The 16434-nt window shown below is 23.2% G+C and overlaps 6 protein-coding genes across 6 annotated transcripts; 2 read left to right on the top strand and 4 right to left on the bottom strand. All coding sequences in view use genetic code 6, as the record gives it.

The window, feature by feature from the left end:
• Positions 1-48: 48 nt before the first annotated feature.
• TTHERM_00865080 (transmembrane protein, putative) lies at positions 49-1281 on the bottom strand (the record flags this gene model as incomplete). The annotated part of the gene is made up of 1 exon (XM_001026748.1): positions 49-1281. One exon carries the CDS (start codon positions 1279-1281, stop codon positions 49-51), a length of 1233 nt encoding a protein of 410 aa, XP_001026748.1.
• Positions 1282-3262: 1981 nt separating this feature from the next.
• TTHERM_00865090 (cyclic nucleotide-binding domain protein) lies at positions 3263-7911 on the bottom strand (the record flags this gene model as incomplete). The annotated part of the gene is made up of 7 exons (XM_001026749.2): positions 3263-4421; positions 4528-5278; positions 5422-5747; positions 5840-5937; positions 6031-6280; positions 6338-6588; positions 6808-7911. 7 exons carry the CDS (start codon positions 7909-7911, stop codon positions 3263-3265), a joined length of 3939 nt encoding a protein of 1312 aa, XP_001026749.2.
• Positions 7912-8951: 1040 nt separating this feature from the next.
• TTHERM_00865100 (von willebrand factor type A domain protein) lies at positions 8952-10166 on the bottom strand (the record flags this gene model as incomplete). Its single annotated transcript, XM_001026750.3, has 1 exon — positions 8952-10166. One exon carries the CDS (start codon positions 10164-10166, stop codon positions 8952-8954), a length of 1215 nt encoding a protein of 404 aa, XP_001026750.1.
• Positions 10167-11517: 1351 nt separating this feature from the next.
• Positions 11518-12081, top strand: TTHERM_00865110 (cupin domain protein, PF06172 family protein; the record flags this gene model as incomplete). The annotated part of the gene is made up of 1 exon (XM_001026751.2): positions 11518-12081. Exon 1 carries the CDS (start codon positions 11578-11580, stop codon positions 12079-12081), a length of 504 nt encoding a protein of 167 aa, XP_001026751.1. The 5' UTR covers positions 11518-11577.
• A 1110-nt stretch (positions 12082-13191) lies between these two features.
• Positions 13192-14409, top strand: TTHERM_00865120 (cytochrome b5-like heme/steroid-binding domain protein; the record flags this gene model as incomplete). Its single annotated transcript, XM_001026752.3, has 1 exon — positions 13192-14409. One exon carries the CDS (start codon positions 13192-13194, stop codon positions 14407-14409), a length of 1218 nt encoding a protein of 405 aa, XP_001026752.3.
• Positions 14410-14752: 343 nt separating this feature from the next.
• TTHERM_00865130 (M48 family peptidase) lies at positions 14753-16193 on the bottom strand (the record flags this gene model as incomplete). Its single annotated transcript, XM_001026753.2, has 6 exons — positions 14753-14905; positions 15060-15287; positions 15379-15474; positions 15524-15642; positions 15696-15845; positions 15899-16193. The coding sequence occupies 6 exons, from the start codon at positions 16191-16193 to the stop codon at positions 14753-14755; spliced, it is 1041 nt and encodes a 346-aa protein (XP_001026753.2).
• Positions 16194-16434: the final 241 nt, after the last annotated feature.

Genomic DNA, 16434 nt, shown 5'->3' with positions numbered 1-16434 from the left:
TTCTTATTTTATTATTTTTGATTTCTTCAAATAAAGACATTAGAGCACTCACTTTCTTCTAAATCCAAAAATTTTTGCGGAAATTCGACTGGTAAAATTTTTTGGGATTGCTTACTTAGCTATTTTTCCTCCTGCTATAATCAAACCTTCCTTAATACCTTACTTTGCATCACAATGAAAAGTAACATTACCACTTGAGTTTTTTGGTAAACAAGTTTTGGCAGCTGCTTAAGCATAACTTCCTATTTCATACCCAATTTAAGCACCTGCAATTATTCCTTCAGGAAAAGCAACAATACCTCCTGCTATTGCTCCTACTGCAGCTCCTATTATAGGCCCACATTTTTAGACTGCACTTACTACATGTTTTACTACTTTTTTAAGAGAAAAAAGGATTCTTTTATTTTTAGAATCAATAGTTTATTTATCATCAGAATTTTACTCTATTTTGTAAGGATTTTCCAAATTTTCTACTTGCAAGGAAAATGTTCTACTTTAATTACTATTGTAAACAGTTTCTTGCTATTATTTTACATTAGCTTCTTCTAGATATTGGTATTCTAATTAAAGACCTTAGTCACTCAATTAGTTATTCAAGTCATGAATTTGTTAATTAAAGATTTTTACTTTACCATCTTCTTCATATATGATAAATTTTGAGCCATCTTGATCTTATTGCTAAAGATTTCTAGAATTTGAATCTTATTTATCATTTTAATTTAATTATTAAATTAAATCATCTGCATTAAAAAAGGTTTCATAATAAAATTTATTAGGGTCTTCTACCTATTACTGATTACAGAATCTGTAAGTTTAGTCCTATCCTTCCATTTTAGCAGTATAGCAAGTTTATTCAATTTCCTTTTCTTAACCTTAACTTTCTTGGTTTTTCTGTATGTTAGTAGTTTATTTTTTTTATTGTGTAGAGAAGAAAGTAACTTTGGATTAAGTAGAGTCCTTAAAAGTTAAATTAAGGTCAATTTAGTGATATTTTATTTATTATCCATTAACTTCTGCAGAGCCTGACTTGACTATTCTTCCTTCAATTTTTGAATGGTCCTTAAAATAGATAGCACAAAAGGTAGCAACTCCAGCTATGCAAAGAATTACTGCTAAAGAAATAGCTACACATGCATATTTTCTTTTCTTAGACCATTTTTTATTTTAGCTTTTTTCAGATTTCAAAATAGTACTTCTCTGGTTACTTTAGGACTCAGTATCAATAGACTTCACTTCATCATATTATTTTGTTTTCCCTTAGATAGGTAGTACTGTATTCATTTTATAGGATTTTTTATTTTTTAAATGAGTTTTTATTTTAAATTATTATAATGATAAAGGAAGATTAAACAAGTATTTCAAATAAAGCCAATAATGAAATTATGAAGCTTTAACTATAAGATATTATTACATAAATACATATCTTTCAATAACCCTATTAAACTTCTAGTTTCTAGATAATTATAGTCCACTTAATTTAAAACTTATTATCATAAGGAGTAAATGTTGTTTATTTAACCATTGATTTTTTTAAAGGAAAAATTGATCAATTATCGAAAAAAAGAGACTTAATTTATAGACTTGCTTGATTTATTAAAACTAACAACATAATCTATATTAAATAGAGATATTTAAAAAAGTTAAAAAAGTTTTATGAATAAAATGGATTTAAGCTTCAAGTAAAATTTGAAGTTTTGTAGCCATAAATCTTAAAATAAATTTATTATCGCAAAAACATTTTAATTGGAAAGCTTTTTTATTAATTAAAAAAAAACAATTATCTAGAGTAAATTTAATAGAATTCCCTTAATACTTAATAGCGTTTTAAATAAAAAAAACACAATTAAATGTTTTAGAAAAGTACAATAATAATTGATTTCCCCTTTTTCATAAAGTTGTAAGCCTAAAAGAAATTATCAAAAAATCACAATTTGAAGGTTATGAAAGTAACTTAATTTTAAATTGTAAAATTTTTATTTTTGTAAGATAGAATAGAATTACTTAAAAAATAATTTTCAATATTAAAATAATTAGAAATTCACTTTTATTTTTATTATTTGTTTTATTTATTAATCCATTCATTTTAAGTTTGTAAAAGAAAAAATTTGGTTTACAGGTTAAATTTAATCAATCAAAAAAATAATCTCTTTGTTATTAGAAGGATATGTATACTCAAATAAAATACATTAAGTGAATAGACAAAATAAGATAATAATTAAGCAACATCAAGCTATCCTTGTAAAATATTACACAAAAAAATAAATTTTAGGGATATTTATTCAATTTTATAGTTGCTATTTAACAAAAAATACATTAAAAATTTAGTTTTGTTTATATAAAAGATAATAAATAATAATTCAATAGATTTTATGAGATATGTTAAAAGTCTAAAAATTTAAAAAAGACAAAATAAAATTAGAGAAAAAAAATAACATATTTCTTCCGTCATTTGTTATATTCTAAACTTAAATAAGACTCACATTTCTAGTAATTCATTAATTAATCAATTTTACTATACATTTTAAATTCTAAACTCTGTAGTCTTTATTCATTAATAAATGAAAAACAGCTAATTAGCAAACAAAAGAAACTAACTTATTTTTTCTTACGTTTTTTGCTATAGCATAATAAGCTTAGACCCTACTTTATTATAATTTTTATTGGAGAAATAAAAATAGTTTCTCCTGTTCCTACTAAAATAAAAAAATTATTATAACTTTTAAAATTATTTATTGACAGTAATTTTTAATTTTTTGAAATTAAGATAAGCATTTTACAATATTTAAGACATAAACCAATATAAATTAATATTTTAATATTTTTAAACTCCACTTAATTGAGACTACTAACCTTCAAAAACTTTTTTAAAAACAATAATAGCCTTGAGCAAGGCAGTACCCTAGGGTACAATAAATAAAATTTTATATTATTAGTAAAATCTATAAAATTAATATTTCTAATTTTAATTATTAAATGATTAAATTCATTTAAATTTATTATTTGAAATTTAGAATTAATAGACAGACAATATGTTTACAAAAGAAAGAATAAAAAATGAATGCCAAGTTATAATTCTTCTATTTATAGCAAATCTTAGACAATTATAAATTTAAAATTGGTAATATAGTTAATTATAATATAGTAAAAACAAATTTATAATATTATAAATTGACAAAAATTAATTAGAGCCAATTTATCTTTTTAAAAATATTAACTGAAATATCATTTTTAAATTAAATTAGTCAAAGTAATTTTCTCTTTGTCAAACCTTATGAGAGATTTTAATTTGAAAAGATTAAGACCTGTTATTATTATTTGATTTCTTCTCTACTTAAGAAAAGCTGGATATTTAATTTGTACTAGTTTAATTCATTTAATTTTTTTATTAGTTTTAAGGTATTTTTTTAAGGCCTTAACTTTAAATATGATGAGATTTTATTATGAACTCAGGAGGATGTTTTTCAAATTTAGTAGAAAAGCTAGAAGACTTTGAATCTATTGTTTTCTTCTATATTTTAGTACTTTTAAATCCTCCTTACAAGTATTATCGATTTTTAGGTGAAGGCGAAACTAAATGAGAAAGTAAATTTTCAGAGTTTCTAATTTTAGGTAGTGTTAAACCAGCATTAGAGAGATGATCTTAACTAGTTAATTGATTTTGATGGCTAAAATCAGTTTAAAATGACAACTTATTTGCTCTTGAATGAGTATTTTATTTCTTATCTTCAGCTAAAATCTACTCTATTTCATTTAAGCTTTTATATTATATGCTACTAATTAATGTCTATTGATTAGATTGTTAAGTGTTTAATTTATTCGTATTATTTTAAGATCTTATCTTGGATTATGATGATGGTTTTACAAGATAACTTTAGATATGGTTATTTTATTCTTATTCTTAACTATTTTATATGTTATGGAAATTTTCTAATGAACTTTTCTATTCGCCTTATTAGATTTCTTTATCTTTTTCATATTCATCATCTAATTCTTAAAGAGTACTCTATTTTTACATCATTTTTAAACCCTTCAGGTTGCTTGATTAAGGGAAAACATTAAATTTTTTTTAGCCAGAAGTGATATTCTTTTAACTCAATTAACTTTCTAGTATAGGTTCTTCTTTTATATCAGAAAATGAGCTTTATGAGTTGTTTGTTTTATTACAAGTCAGTAATTAATAATTTTTTTAATTCTAGGAAGGATAGCTAAATAATTAATTTAAACTACTGTGAATAGCTCCAAATCTTCCATTTTTAGGAATTGTTGGAGAAGGAGTGCTTATTTCTCCCATGGAAGCCTCTGATTAGGCGAAAAATACTTATTTTGTGCTCTTGTCATTTGTGCTGAGAGAAAGGTTTGGTTTTCCTACTTTCCTTAGAGCGCTCAATGAGTATAACTAACTCGATGAATTTGAAAGTGGCCTAGTTTTAATTATATTTATTAGTTAATAATCTCTAAAAAAAAGTTTTTTGCAATTAAAAGAAATCAAAGAAAAATAAATATGGTAATCGATAAAATGGTTCATACGAAGGAAGCTCGTCTTAAGGTATGTCTTAAAGAGAATTTATATATTCATTAAATTAAGATCTATCACGTTCTTTTTTGAATTTCACAAGTTTTTTCCGAATGTCATATGGCAGTGAAGATAAATCAGTCTACGATTTCATACTTGTCTCTATTGTTAGCTAAGCGGCACTCTAAGAGCTAGGTAAGGTATTAACTTTTTATTTCAGTTTTAAAAAGTGTATTTTAGTATTTCCAGGTGGTTTTCTACGAACTTTAATTGCATCAGCAATTTTTTGTTCTAGTTATTTTTTTTTGTCTAAGTCAAACCAATTTTCGTTACATATAAGATGACCAACTTAGTTGTGGGTTTCATCTAACTCACTTTATCTTTTCTTATCCTAAAACTAGTTCTAGGTACTGGTAACATTTAGATTATGCTAATTTTTTTCAATCATTTCTAAAATTTTTTCTTTTGTTTTAATTTGATCTTCAATTTTATCGTATCCTCTTAAAGCTTCTTCTTAAACTTTGTGCTTTAACGATACCAAAGTTTTTTAAGATAATTCTTCATTCTTTTCATGCAGCTTTCTAACATGGGCAAGCATCAAATCGCTTCCTCTTTGTTTGTGATTGATAGAATCTATATTTGTACTTTTGAAATTCAAAGGTGATTAACATTCTGATTATGACTGATGTTGATTATTTTCTTTTGTGTTTTTTTAATCTTCTGGACTTTATTCTTTCTTGTTTTTCTTTGTTAGTTCTTTTAAATCTTTAAAATAAAAATAAAATTATTATTTAAATCTTAAAAAATTTATTTTGAATAATTTTATAAAATTTTTGAATAATAATATCTTAAAAAAACAATCAATTTAAACACTCAAAATGTAAAATGAAAATAAAAAATTTTATTACCTAAAGTAAACAATTATTTATCAGACTGAGGTATGTCTAATTAAACATCATGATCTATAAATCCTTCAATCTTATGTTGTTCAATGATTTCTTATGTTTTGAATTCTTACCATTTTACTTTATTTTTAGCTCTCTTTTCCATAATATTCTTAAGGTCTGGAATTTCATGCATTAGTCTTATAAAAAGATACTTGTTGATATAGTACGCTTTTACTTCGTGAAGGCATCTTGCATTATAATATCTTTCTTTGTTCTAAAAGAAGATTTCCTCAACACCAATAATTTCTCCAGCTCCAATATAACTTAATTGGATTTTCTTCTTTTTTCTTTTAATAAAAAAAAAAAATTAATTAATTAGCTGATGAAAATTTTGATTTTATTAATAAAGTAAATAAATCTAAAAAAAATAAAAAAATACCCGTCTTTCCCGACAATATTTTTATATAATTCTATTTCGCCTGATTTTATTACTAAAACTTCATTTGCCTTATCACCCTCTTTGAATATATGCTGATCCTATTTATAAGTTGTTATATCAAAGAGATTATTTCAGATTTATTATAATTTAGCGTTCTAATAATAATAAATTTTTGATAAAATATAATTTACTTTAATAAACTTTTTTTTTTGAGAAAAATCTATGCACAATTTTCCAAACTCTTCAATTTTCAGATCAAAATGAAGGACTTAATGGAAGAATTATATTTTTTGCTCTAATTTGTAATTCTCTAAAGACTTGATGATTTGTTAATAATTTTATTTGCTCATACATACAAAATCTGTGTCTTCTAATGATAAAATTGTTGCTGTTCTTGGTACCTTAAGTAGCAAACCCATTTCACCAAAAGCTGATCCTTATCTAATTTAATATAATACAAATTTAATTAATCATAGAAAATTTAATCAGAAATTTTACTCTAATTCTTTTGCGAACTCATAACGAAACACGCCATTATCATAGAATTTTTCAATATCTACTAGTTCTTCAGGCAACAAATGAATATTTTTAGAAACAAATTCTGTTTATTTGCTTTCTTATTTTACAACAGAGTTATTTTTAGAGAGAGCAATCGTATTTCTGTGTCTTCCATTCTGCTTGGATTAGGTATTCTATTTTAAAGTTGGAGTATTTGCCTCTAGTGAGCTGTTATTCGCGTTATCTTTTTGCTTTTAGTATTACGAAAAAGGTAAATGAAATTTATTTGCATATCAAAAAAATTTGTAAATTTGTCTCAGAAAAAAACAAAAGAATCCAATTTATTTTTTTATTATTTGATTAGAAATAATCAGTAATTTTTTATGGATTAATTTACAAAATTCAAGTACTATCCAAAAGAGTGGATTTAGTGAATCAAAAAATCTAATTGATAATAAAAAATATCTTACAATCTATGAAATTAAATCTAAAGGCGATTAATTAACCTCAGTAGATAGAGATAAATCGTTACTATTTTTTTCATTGAAAAACTAGCTATTGAATATGCTCATATTTTTGGGCTTTTACAAATTTTAGCTGCTAAAATTATTTACTCCTTGTAAACTAGATTTTCTTCCAAATAACCCATTTTAATTTGAGTTTACAAATAGAAATGAATTATTTTTGAAAAGCGGGGAATTATTTTCATTAGTATTTTAAGTTTATCTTTATTAAGAGAACTAACTAGGAATATTGCCTTTAGATGGAGATTTAGGTGTGTTTTAAATGCTCCCAATATCCAATGAATCTCTTTTTTCTAGTAGAAAATCAAATCCACTAATTTAAGCATTTTTTCTATCTATAATGTTTTATACATTGATTACTTTCCCATTTTTTCTATCCATAGCAATTTAAGTGTCTGATTTTTTAAGCAAAACTGCTACTTTTCCTCTTAAAATCATATAGAATTTTTCAGGTTGTTGTCCAGCGAAAAAAACAGCTTACCCCTTCTAGCATTTTTAATGTTCCACAACTCTAGCAACTTACTTTGCAAGAGTAGGCTTTCTCTTTTTCATTTTCTGTATATATGCAAATGAATCTATTGTATCTTCAATAAGCTTTTGCTCTACTGGATTTCTTTAGTTAGCAGGTTAATTCAGAGCTAAAATAGCAAGATCAAATTTTTCTTTTGAAGATAGCTTCTCTAAATTTTGGGTTGAAATTTTTATTTTTTACTTTTAATTTGTAATATGCTATGTTAAATTTGTGTTTATTGTTAATTATTATGGCTGGAGTTTGTTTATATTGTTCTAGTTTTCATTTATTTAAATAACTTTACTTATCACTTCATTGCTTTTTTAAATATTTTTTTCATGATAATCTGATGGCTTATTTGCTTACTAATCTTTTTTAGAATCTAAGAAATTTAATGAATCAAGCTATTTATTTATCAAAATATTATGTGCTTACTAGCTTCCATTTATATTAATGGTAGGCATTTTAACAATCTCCTATAGATTTTGTTTTACAGATGCAAAATTCTCATTGTTTTATTCTACTTCAACTTGCTACATTTTGACTTTATTTTTTTTTAATTAATTGTAGAAATATTTTCAGAGATAATAGTATGAATTTTTACTAAAGCTTTTAAGCTTTTTTATTAAAGCTTTTTGTTTTTTACACAATTAATTTTTTACAATAAATAATTTTTATAAATTATAAGTCATTTAATAAGCATAAATATGATATTTATATAGCTATGATTAGTAAATTACTATTAAAGTCATAAAATAACAATAACACTTTTATTATAATCCAAAATAATAAAAATAGCTCAAATATTTTATTTCTAATTTACTCAATCATATTCTATACCTCTAATTTTATAAAAATACAAAAATTATCTTTATAAATTTACAATTCTTTTCCAAAACAAAAATATCAAACGTAAATACAAAATAAATAATTAATCCAAAAAAAAAATTACAAAAGTTCAATTAAGTTATGTTCACAAATATGAATTTCTCTAATCTTTTATTATTTAAAGTAATTTTTTTATAATTAAATTAGTAGATAAATTTGCAAATATAAAATATAAAAATAAAAAAACTAGACTAATTTAATTGCTTTTATATTTTTTTTAGACAAAAAATAAGCACAATAATAATTTTGAATGATAAATTTCGGAAAAAATGAAAAGGTGCAGCAATTAAAAATATTCTAGCTCAGAAAATTTACAATCATTAAAGAAAGCAAAAAGATCTACAAGCAATTTAACTAAATAAATAAAAAATATATAAATAAAATACATAGCAAAATGAATGGTCATAAAATAAAATAAAGTTAATAAATGCTAATTAATAAATAAATAATCTATGTATTATCCTAAATTGTCTTGTAAATTACTTTTGGTATTGAAACAAAAATTTTATTATAGATTCTAAGATATAATTAGTTAAGAAATAGTAAAACAAAAAAAATATAATATTGATCTATTAATTACATAAATAACAATATTGATGGTTTAGACACTTAAATTAAATATGTTTTCTTAATCTTCAAAATTTTATACAATCTTAATCAATCAATCAACCTGTCAGATATTTAATTACTCTCAAACATCCAAATTAGCATCGGTATCAGGAATAAGCTCTCTAATAATCATATCAGTAATTTTAATATCCATATCAGTAGCATCTTCGATAGGTTATTCCTCAAAAAGGGTGAATTTTTCTTAGAATTCTTTAGCCATTAAATCAAGCTTTTTTCCAATCTTAATTAACTTATAACGGATTTATTCTATATTTATCACGTGAGCTACCTTGTTAACATCTATTTTACAAGGGCAACCAGAAGTACCCCAAAGTTCAGAGTATCCACCATACTTATCACCATGAGGAGGCTAATCACCAATGTGGAAAATATATCTCAAGCTAGGTAAAGTTTTAGAATCTCTCCAAGTTATATTCTTGGAAGCTTCCCAAAGGCCATCAAAAACAGCCTCTGCACCATCACCACCTCCTTGACAATCTAAGGTTTTAATATAATCTAAAACCTCTTCAGCTGTACAAAGATCTTGCACTTTAGTTAAATAGGTTGTCTCTTAAGGAGGGTGATCCCTATATGCAACAATACCAAAACGAACACTAACAGATTCTCCCTTAGATTTTTCTTTAACTTATTCTACAATTTTATTAACTGTATCTTTAGTCTTTTCAAGATATTCGTTCATGGAGCCAGTTGTATCAATACAAAAAACTACATCAATCATACCTGCTGCCAATCCTTATGCAATTAAATTAGAAACTTATTTATTAGGTTTTTTCTTATTAGCTACAGCAGCAGAAGGGGCGTCCTTCTTGGGGGAGGTCTTAACAGGAGGGGCATCTTTTTTCTTTGTTGATGCTGGTTTTGCCTTAGTAGCTGTTGATTTAACTGGGGTAACAGATTTTTTATCTTTCTTTTCTGTTTTTTTTTCTACTGCCTTTGCATCATTTTTTGCAGAAGCTTTTGCTTTAGCAGCAGGGGCAGCCTTAGTTTTTTTTACAGGAGAAGATTTGACCTCATTTTTAGGTTTTTTTTCTATTTTTTTGGATTTTTTAGGTTTTCTTTATATAAGAGATTCGTTAGCCTTCTTTTATAATTCCCTTTTTTCCTCTTAACGCTTCTTATGAGCATCTGCTGTATATTTAAGGAATTCAGCTGCTTCATTAGCAACTGATTCCATAGTGCCTTGTCTTTTAGGCTTTTTGTTCTTGCTCAATATTTTCTTTGAATCCTTAATGGTTTCAGCAATAGTCTTTGTTTTTTTAGTATTTTTTTTAACCATTTTTCTTGATCTTTTATCTGCCTTTAAGTAAAGTAAAAAATTTATTTAAGTATTAATTAGTATATATTAATTATATATAATATTTGGTAATTAAAAGCTTTTACAACTCACCCAAATAAAGAAAAATTATTTATTGTAAAATAAAAAACACTCATAACCCCTTTATTAATATATGTCTAAATAAGCTTTTATGATCAAATGCTTAAGAAGAAAACTAAAAAATAAATTTTATTATTTTTTCTTGAGTGACAATAAGAATGAAAAATAAAAAAATAGATTTAGTTTTTATATTTTTAGAATTTCATATTTAGTATGGCTTAATTCAATCTTTGTTTTAGTGAACAAAATTTTTAGTTAAATAATCTATCATATTTCATAGGATTTTTGAGATAGAAATTCAAATAATTCTGTTTATATCTTTTGGATATTTTTTTCGCGCTCAGAATCATAAATTCAAATTATAAAATTTAATTAAAATTCTTTTAGAGTTGAATAAATCTCAAACTGTGTGTGAAACAAAAATAATATTTTACTTTATAGAAAATAAATATATTATATTTAAATCAATATATATTTATTTATTTTACATCTTTAAGACTTAGATTAAAATTCAAAAACAATTTATAACACTATTATAACTATTTTAATACTTACTAACAGTGATTTCATAGAATATATTCTATAATATTCTATTCAAAAAATGAATGCAAAATAAATTTAGAGTATTAAGAATATTGAAACATACTTTGATATTCTACTTCAAGTTTATATATTTTGGAACCTCTACTGTTTAATATTCTTTTTATTAATTTGAAATTAAAAATGGTTTTATTAACAAAATATATTTAAATTATCTAGTTAAATAAATAAATAAGTTTATATAAGGTTTAGACATAATTCTAAATTTTATTTTATTTTAAAAAGTGTTTTCTTTTGTAATAAATTTATTATGATAATTTTATATCAATCAATGAGGAAATTATTTTTAAATCTATTGTTTTCAAAACGTAAAATTTATTATTCTTATATTTGATATTTAAATACATAGTTAAATTATCTTAAATTGCGATATAAAAATTTAAGCACGATGTAAGTATTTTAAATGCATTATTTATGTATTTTGCTTATTTGAGACATTAAAGCTAAACTGTATACAAAAAAAGTAAATTAATTTTAAAAGTTTAGTTTTGATAATGTTATATTTATTTTTAATTATAATACTCAGTAAAGAATTAGAATAAATTAATATAATTTTACAATAAATAATATTTATGTTACCTACATATCTTTTGAGTCTTATATTAAGCAATAACTTGTAAATTTTTAAGATTTGTGTAAACGATCAGACAAAATTTTTGATAAAATAAATTAAATTTAGGTTATTGACTAAGATATTATCATTAGTATTACAATGTAATAGTCTATTTAAGAAGATTAAAGTAAACCTTAATATTGGGCAGATAAATTAGGATTGATTTTACATCCTGAGGGTGGACAGTTTAAAGAGCTTTATAGAAGCTAAGACTTGATTGAAGGCTAATAAAGATAAAGCCTTTCATCGATATACTTCTTTTTAGATCATTAAAGTCCAATCTCTCATTTCCATGAAGTTGATACAAATGAATTGTTTATATTCTAACATGGTGCTCCTATGGAAATCGTTAAAATTTTGGAAGATGGATCTCTTAAAATCGAAGTATTAGGACCAGAAATCGATAAAGGGCAATAACTTGTTTGCAAGATTCATCCCTGTAAATATTTTGCTAGTAAAACTTTAGGCTCATACACACTATTTTCTTGCGTTTGCTGTCCTGCATTTTAATATGAAGGATTTAGAATGATTCCACACAAAGAATTAATAGAAAAATATCCCTAATATGAAAAAATAATTAACGAATATGCATTAAAAATATGATTTTTTGTATTAAAATTCATTCGATATATAAAATATGTTATAAAATACAAGCATTCTTTTTGTAAAATAAAGCTTATTTTTGAGATTAAATCTGCTTAACAAATATTTTGATTCATGAATATTGAATTAGAAAAAAAAAAGATAATTAATAAATTTCTATCTAATGTAATTTATAAATTAATCTTTGCTTGGTTTAATGTTTTTAACAGTAATACTGCGGTTGAATACTTATTTAAACTTTATTAATTTTAATATAACTTAAACTAAATTGAGTGTAAATTTACTATTACTATCACAAATAGATATATAGTATATTATCAATTTCTCAAAATATTTAAAAAAAAATTAATTATTTTTCAGATTTTCAATTTTTTATTTTCAGATTATTTTAATAAAAATGAGTAATAGTTTTATAAAATAGTAATAGATAGCTTTTTCAATTTTATTATTTTTATGAAAAATCGATAGAAGAATTTATGAAAAAAATATGTTTTAAATGATTTCGATTTATATTTATATATTTCTCTATTATATAAACAACTGTTAAAAATGTTCATATAGACATTTATGTTAATAAAAATAAATGAAGTAATATCTTTTTACATGGTATGTATAGTGTTCTAGTTATTTTAAACACATCCATTTAAAAAAGAAAGATGAAGGCAGCATTAAAACATGAGATTCATATAAGTATTTATAAATTTATTCAATACGAGTAAGTCAGTAATTAGTATAAAAAATTCCTAGTAAGTAGAATAGATTGGTTTAGTTATCTGTTATTTTATTAATTTGAGGTAAAGTGATAAAGTTATTTAACAAAAACATTTCAATATATTTTGCAAAATTGAACAGCATTCAATAATAATACTCTAAAGTCTATACGGTAAAACAGAAGAAGATTAATTATTAATCATTAAATGAATTTTAATATAAATAATAAAAAAGTATAAATTACCTTGAAAAAAAATAGCAAAATTATTAGATAGATTCTCTTAAATAAGTTTTAAATAAAGCTTAAAAAGAGTTGAATTTTATAAGAAGAAAGTAGAATTTAATTGCCAAAGCTTATAATTCTGATTTTAATATTAGTTTTTAGGATTTAATACTAAGATGTTTAATAACTCTAAAACATTTAAAAATATGGCTGATGTAGAGTTTATTTCTAGAACTCAAAATAGGCTATTAGTTGTTTATGATAATGATGTCTACGATTTATCTCAATTTCAGAACAAGCATCCAGGTGGAGCAACTGTGATAAAGGAATGGAAAGGAAAATCAGTCGACAATGTCATATTCAACGAAGCATACTTTCGTCACTCTAGAGGTATTCTCTCAAAACTCAATTATTACAAGATTGGCACTATTGAAAAGGCTACAGTACCTGACCCAAAAGCATAAAAGTAGACTAATTAAGCTGCTCCTCAAAAAAGCTAAAATTAGTAACAATAATAGTAGCAAATTTAAAGCAAAAAATAGAATTAAAATGTGACAGATCAGTAAGCATAGCAGATAGCAGCATAGAAAAAAGAATAATTGATACACGAGTAGAATGAAAAATAAAGATAAGCATTATTGGAATAAAAAAAACTTGAAGAATAAAAAAAAATATAATTACAAAAATAGCTTGAGCAGCAGCACTTACAGCAATAGCAATAACAAGCTTAGCAGTTAGAGAAAATTAAAGCTCAACAAAATTAATAAAGATAATCTGTATAAAATAGTAATAATGTTTAGTAAAATGTGAAGTAATCAAATAATTCATAGCAACATATTACTTCTGAAAAGAAATTAAATATTTCTCCTTAAACAAAGCAAGCTTAGTAAGAATATTAAGCTAATAAAAATAATGAATAACTTTCTAAATAGATTTCTATAGTATTAATAGATGATAAAGGAAGTGATCATACTAATCATTAATAAAACAATATTTCTAGCTAAAAAAATATGAATCTATACCCAGACAATCCCTTATAAAGTAAAGACTCAATTATTTAAGAAAAGCAAACACCTACTAATTCAAAATAATTTGGAAAAAATGGAAGAGCCTCACTTTCCAGCGAGAAATCAATAGGCAGGATCAAAGATTTTTTGATGCATGCTGAATCTAATGCTGTACCCTCTACTATACCTCTTGTAAATCCAAGTTAGTTTTCTCAGCGTACAATTTAATTAGAAGAAGCAAAAAAGTAAGAAGAAACTAAGAGTGATCCATTTGATGATAATTTCGATCTTGAAGATTTGTACAACGATGAATAATTAAAATAAACCATAATCCCTCAATCTATAAAATTTACTATATTTAAGCTTTTAAAAGCAATTGTTTCTTGAATCAGATAATTAATTACTAAATTAAAACGAATCCAATTCTAACATAAAAAATTATTAACCATAAATAAATAAATAAAAAATTATATAAACAAGTAAGTAAATAAATAAATCAATAAATAAAAAATAAGTAAAAAATTAAATCTTATAAGTATAAAATTAATTCAAGCAATAAATTAAGATAATAAACTTCTTAATAGTTTTTAAACAATAATTATTGTAAATATATAACTAATAAACATTTAAAAACTTATATTATAATAATAATAATAATTACTAATAATAATTTATTATTTGTTAATAAATTTATCAGATGAAGCTGATTAATAAAAAAGTTTTCTTAGACTCATAATAAATTAGGGTGCTTTTTATAAAAATCTAAAATATAGGCATTAGGATCTTTCTTGAAATAAGAGCAAATATCTCTGAGATAAAATTTTAGGGATTCAGGATCTAATTCTACATCAAGTTCATCTAAAATATCAGCTGCCATGATCATCTATTAAATAATTTATTAATTAATATATTATTAAAATTATAAATAAATATAAAAATTAATTTAAATTTTAATCAAACGAAACAGGAATTAATTATCATCTCATAAAAAGATAGATAAATAAATAAATAATTCAATAGTTAAATATAATTTTTACATTGTTATTTTCTTATTCTCTACTTAGTGGCAAAGTATAATACTATCTTATCTCTTACAATGGTACAAATTAACTGAATAACTCAGTAAAATCAAATAATTTCATCAACAATATGTTTCCAAATTATGAAAAAGGAATATTTTTTGTGCTTGATCTCATATACAAATGAGAAAGCTCATAACCCATAAGAATTTATAGTTCTATTTCTTTTAAGTCAAAAGCTACTCTCTTTTTATTGAAAAATAAGTAAGTAAGTAAATAAATAAATAGATTTATTTATCAAACGCTTTATAAAAATGCTTATTAAATAATATATTACCCTTGAAACAAAAATATCTCCATTAGGTAGCATAAAGAATACAAAATCATCTTTATCAATCAAATAAATGTTTCCATTAACTGGAAAATTCAATTTCTAAATAATAAAATATTCAATTAATATATTTTTTATCTGCTTTAATTACCTCATAACGATTAAACTTTTGTTAGACTTTTTTCATTTTATTGTAAAGTCTTTTATTATCATTTATAATTTTATTTTCTCCTTAAAATATTCCACTTATACTGCTTGCTAATTTTTTTTCTAATAAAATATTCAATTTATCAAGATATAGCTTAATCAATGAAATTAAATACCATAGTTTTTGTTGATTGGTAGGATCTTTTTTGTACCATCAACAGGATCTACATTTGATTCAGTTATATCATAAAATTAGTAGCCAAAAAAAAGAGCTAATAATCCTGTACCTCCTAATAAGAGTTTAGACTTAATGAGCTTATAAAATTCTAATTTTATTCAATAATATTACTAATATTTTTTTTCATAATAATATACATACATGATGCAGTAGAGAAAGAGCTGTTTTGTGCTTCATATTAGTTTTTTAACTCTTCAATTTCTTTTTCTTCTTTTTTCTACTTTCTAATTTAAGCTTCTTTTGCTGCTCTTTCTTTCGCTTCTTCCCTCTCTTATTATTGTTTCTTTTGTTATTCAGATTACTCCTAATTTTGTTAATCTTTCTTTTCATTAGAAGAGTTCTAAGAACAGAAGTTATTTTTCATATTAGCTTAAATACCCATCTTCATAAAAGATGAGCCAAGTTGCATTTAAGTTTTAAGAATTTTTTTAATCATAACTTTTTTTAAAAGATTTGTTTATATATGAAAAAAAAATAATGTTCAAAGTAGTAGTTTATGATTATTAATTTTTTATAGTAAAGATTTCGGATAGGAATAAAGTAAGATAGATGTTCTGGAAATTAAATAAACAAATAAATTAAAATTGCAATAAAGAGTTTACAATATCTACTTAAATATATTTATGAATATGAATGTAAAATTAATGAGAAAGTAAGCGAAAGATAAATAGAATAAT

This window comes from Tetrahymena thermophila (assembly GCF_000189635.1).
Source record: "Tetrahymena thermophila SB210 genomic scaffold scf_8253984, whole genome shotgun sequence".
NCBI lineage: Eukaryota > Ciliophora > Oligohymenophorea > Hymenostomatida > Tetrahymenidae > Tetrahymena > Tetrahymena thermophila.
This window is presented reverse-complemented; position numbering and strand designations above follow the sequence as displayed.